At 33.3% G+C, this 4,518-nt stretch overlaps 1 protein-coding gene across 7 annotated transcripts in view; it reads left to right on the top strand.

The window, feature by feature from the left end:
• LOC106877920 (protein AF-10) overlaps window positions 1-4,518 on the top strand; it is a 70,508-nt gene that overhangs the window by 49,194 nt on the left and 16,796 nt on the right. For all 7 annotated transcript variants that reach the window (XM_014926989.2, XM_014926985.2, XM_014926983.2 and 4 more), the window contains exon 10: window positions 1,460-1,551. In XM_014926989.2, coding sequence (XP_014782475.1) covers window positions 1,460-1,551 — 92 coding nt within the window. The remainder of the gene's footprint in view (window positions 1-1,459; window positions 1,552-4,518) is intronic.

Here is a 4,518-nt window from a genome sequence, read left to right as displayed (position 1 = left end):
TATATATATATATATATATATATATATATATATATGCACTAAATATATGGTGGTCTGTAATTTTTTTTTATTTTTGCATAGTTGGACTTTCTGTTTATAGCGTAGTAATCTTATGACTTTTAAATTGGTGTGCATAATATGCCTAATCTGAAGCATTTATTTATTTTGTTTGGTAATTCAGAAAAGTCTAGTCAGATTTTTACATTCCACATCATTGCTGGTCCCAGTTTTAATTATGCTGTTTTCATCCACCATTACTGATCTAATTTTTTCTTATTAGGAAAGAAAATTATTTATATGTATTTTGAGAATGATTTTAACTAAGTTTTCATGACTAAATAACCTTTTTATATTGCCAACTGCTGGTTTATTATAACACCACCACTAGTGAAGTTAATTTATCAAACATAAGGCACAAAACTAATCTTAATAGAGTTAAATGCAGTGATTGGGGAATTTTCTTAGAGGTTAGGTAATGTCATTCTCTGGTCAAACAAGCAATATAGACAACTCTTAACATTGTAGTCTTGTTAATCATCATCTTGGCAATGTAGTCTTCAGTGCTGCTTGTTGGCTACTTATTATATAGACATGTTCTTAGAAAGTGTCTGATTTTATTTCAATCTCTACTTGTTTTGAAGTATTGTCTTTACTATGATGTAGAGAGAGCTACATCTCTTCTGTGAGTGAACCCTGCCACCCAAAGAAATGAAAGAAAAATAGTATTCTGTGTTTTTGTCTCAAAAGTTTTTCCTTGCTTATTTAATGACAATAATGAAGGCTATAGAGAATGTTTTAAAAATATTCTGAAATTGTTTGTTTTGCTATCACTACAATATTAGGTACACATCCAATGTACATTAATATGAGTGATCATATAACCAACATGACTTATACTGCATAATTTCTACCATTGGCCTTAATATACAGCTGATACATAACCTTTCATTGAACTAAAGTTTATGAAAATACCTAATCATTATCGAGGTTCAAATTCAGGGTTTTTAAATTCCATACTAACTGTCAACTGCACTGTCCAAATCTACCACTTAATTTTTATGTAACTTATATTGGTTTCATTTTAAATTCAATTAATTCTGCTTGTTTTGGGACATATTATTATTAGAGCTTAAAACTATAACTTAAAACAGTAGAAATTTTTGACAGATTTGGTTGCAGTATTAATGCATTTGAGTGTTTTATATTTTGCATGAACAACTGTGGGAATTAGGATGAGATCAGGCCTCCCAAGAGCCTAAGTTCATGAAACTATTTAACTCTTCTCTATTATTTATTTTATTGACAATTGAAAGGTAACCTTCATTTGATATTGGTTTACTAACGTTCCATGCTGGTATTTCTATTTTTTATCAATCTTTTTATTTTTATATTTACTTTCGTATATAGCTTTTATCAATTACAATAATAAATTTTATTTTATTTTATTTTTTTATTACAGGAATCCAAATTATAATGTGTTTGGTGGTAGCCCTTATTTTCAGAGCTTAAGTGCATCTGGACCAGTGTCAATTTCAGGTTTTAGCCAAACAAGTAAGTCCCTGTCTTTTAGTGTTCATCTTTTTAATTTTCTTATGTAAGTTCAGATAATTTTTCAAATCCAATTGTTTACATGCTGTCTTCACTTCATCTTAGAAGCTACTAAGGCATCAAGAAGAAAACTTTTTAGAGATCTAGCTGGCCACTGTTTTTTGGGGTCAGTTTTAATTTATAGTCTTGTTTATCAAATCTTTGTATATCAAAATCTAAGGCCAAGGAACAAGGAGCAGTGTCTGTTAGGAAAGGGGATGAGGGAGTCGACAGAAATCATAGAGGATATAGTTATAAAATTATCAAGATTAATTTGAAGCAATATAATGAGATTTAGTAAAGGAAAATCTTAAATCAGGATGTTAGTTATCAGTTGCAACTAGGAGAAATACTGTTGTGCCTGTGGTTCAAAGGGTCAGCCTTGTCACACTGTTTCATGCTGAATATCCCCAAGAACTACGTTAAGGGTACATGTGTCTGCGGAGTGCTTAGCCAGTTGAACGTTAATTTCACGAGCAGGCTGTTCCGTTGATCGGATCAACTGGAACCCTCGACGTCGTAAGCGACGGAGTGCCAACAACAACAACTTGCTTATATAAACACGCGCACGCATTGCTATTTTATAACTGCCAGCAATTGCTTCATCACAAATTGCCGTCCTAGCTCTTGCAAAAAGTATAATCAGGGCAGCACAAAAAGTTGTTTTGCACAAGCATTTCTATAGCCAATTAGACGGATGAAATTTACGTACGCTTAATAATGTTACACAAAACAGCCTTCAGACTTTCCCTATTAATTTCATGGTCTTTTGAATTATGAACATATTTACATCATAAGGGTTTTTTTGTTGTAAGGCTTTCTTTTTTAGTTGATTTTCACCTAGCAAAACTTATCGTAGATGGCGTAATAAGTCACACTCGGACAAGGTCGGGTTATACTGCTAGTTATAAATATTTTCACTATTAATATTTGTATTATCAAGTATATTATGTTCATGTCTGTTATTATCTACCTCTCCCCTCAATTGTAGTATCATTTAAATCTGCCTCTACATCAACAGGCATACCAATAATGTTTATGCTCGTATAGGCACCAGAACTACTATCTATATTGTTTATATTAGAAGTATTACCACTGTCACTTCTATTTTCCACTTCATCATTAATATTACTATTCTCATTTTGGGGGTTTACGTTATAGTTGACAGTGCTATTATTATTATTATTATTATTATCAACTTTATCTAATTTTATATTCTTTAGCTATGATGGTACCCATATTGGGAAGAGTAGAATATGAGATTCTAACTGTCTTATGTGAAAAGATTCTATTATATCTATAGGAAGTGGGGAAGTTTTTTTCTAAAATAGCTATAAATTTCATATATATGTTTGTGGATAAGGCACAATGGTACGGGATATTGAACTAGATGAAGTTCTTACCTTCAAATTTTTGGTGTAAGTGAGGGTGGGATCTATCTGTCTTATCCCTGCTCTCTAGAATCATACCTTGATTAATAGGTATGTTTATATTTTCAGTAGATTTCATATCCATGTAGGGAGGAGTAACCAATACTTTCCCCATCACTACCCTTATTATCTTACCTAAGCTTCATTCCTGTTTTAGTATCCCATTTCCTGTTGAAGCTTATTCTATTATTTAAGTTGTTATGTTTGTAGGCTGCTTTTTTCATTTGGTATTTTTTCACAACTACATAAGTTAGTAGTCCTTCTATTACTCACACTATCATTATTTCCACTATTAAAAGGTGCTGAACTTTCAGGACTAAGAAAAGTAATTTCCTGGTCATATCCCGCCTTAGACAAAGCAACATTGTAGTGGTAGGAATATCATTATTTGATGATAATTTTGTAATTCTCCTAGGAATACTTTTAACTACCGATTTTAACACATTTGATCATTTGTTCATGTATCTTGTAACCTCACCTGGTTTCCTATAGGGGTGGTATAAACTAGAGTTTATGTCTAAAGTAGTATCTAAAAAAATTTACTATCTTTGTGCCATATTCATATGTAATGCCTAAGTTAAAGCTTTTGAAAAATTTTCTAATTGTTTTTCTCATTCTTTCTGTGACTGATTTGTTGTTGCTTGGGATGATAAATAGAACATCATCTCTATATAAACCTCCCTGTAATTCAGGGATTTCTCTATTGAGGCACCTTAAAAGGTGAGTCACTTGAGCCCATGGCCATATCAAAGTTTTTGGGGGTATCAGCCCTCGTCCAGAGTTTACTCTCAAATTCTATTGTAGTCCTAGCTAAAAGAATAATGTCAATTTTATCCCTAGCGAGAGGTTTTTAGCAAAAATTAGAGATTTGTTGAGAAGAATAGGAGATATACTGGAATAATAACTGTTAATGTCAAATTGAATAAAAGAATAATTACTTATGTTATCAATGGATTCAAACCAGTGTATTACTTCATCTGTATCAAACCATAATTTGAGAGCTAGGTTGTATATTATCCAGAATAGATTTGCTAAGTCAGCCAATATCGGACTTAGTCGGGCAAATTAGTCTTACAGTAGGATTATTATGGAAGTTTTTCTTGTGGTCCTTTAGGTTAATCCTTGGTTCACTTGGTTCTTTTATCCTGATGCCTTAGTAGCTTCTAAGATTTGACAAAAGTGAGGAAGGAGTCTAGATGTTCGCGGGAGAGTGAGGTTGCACCAATACAGTCGTCAATATAATGGCCATATAGTTCGGGAGTGGGACCAGTGAAATTTGAGAATATTTGGGCCTCAATGTAGCCAACAAACAGGTTCGCATAGTTGGGGCCCATTTTTGTTCCCACGGCCACTCCCGAGGGCTGCTGGTAAAAATACCAGCGAACAAGAAGCAGTTGAGTGAGAGGACAAGTTTGGCGAGACGAACGAGTGTGGATGTGTCGGGTTGGGGGTTGGGTTGGAGTGCATGCAGCCCCTCGTGATGAGGGATCACCGTGTAAAG

Source organism: Octopus bimaculoides, chromosome 8 (assembly GCF_001194135.2).
Source record: "Octopus bimaculoides isolate UCB-OBI-ISO-001 chromosome 8, ASM119413v2, whole genome shotgun sequence".
Classification (NCBI taxonomy): Eukaryota; Metazoa; Mollusca; class Cephalopoda; order Octopoda; family Octopodidae; genus Octopus; species Octopus bimaculoides.
This window is presented reverse-complemented; position numbering and strand designations above follow the sequence as displayed.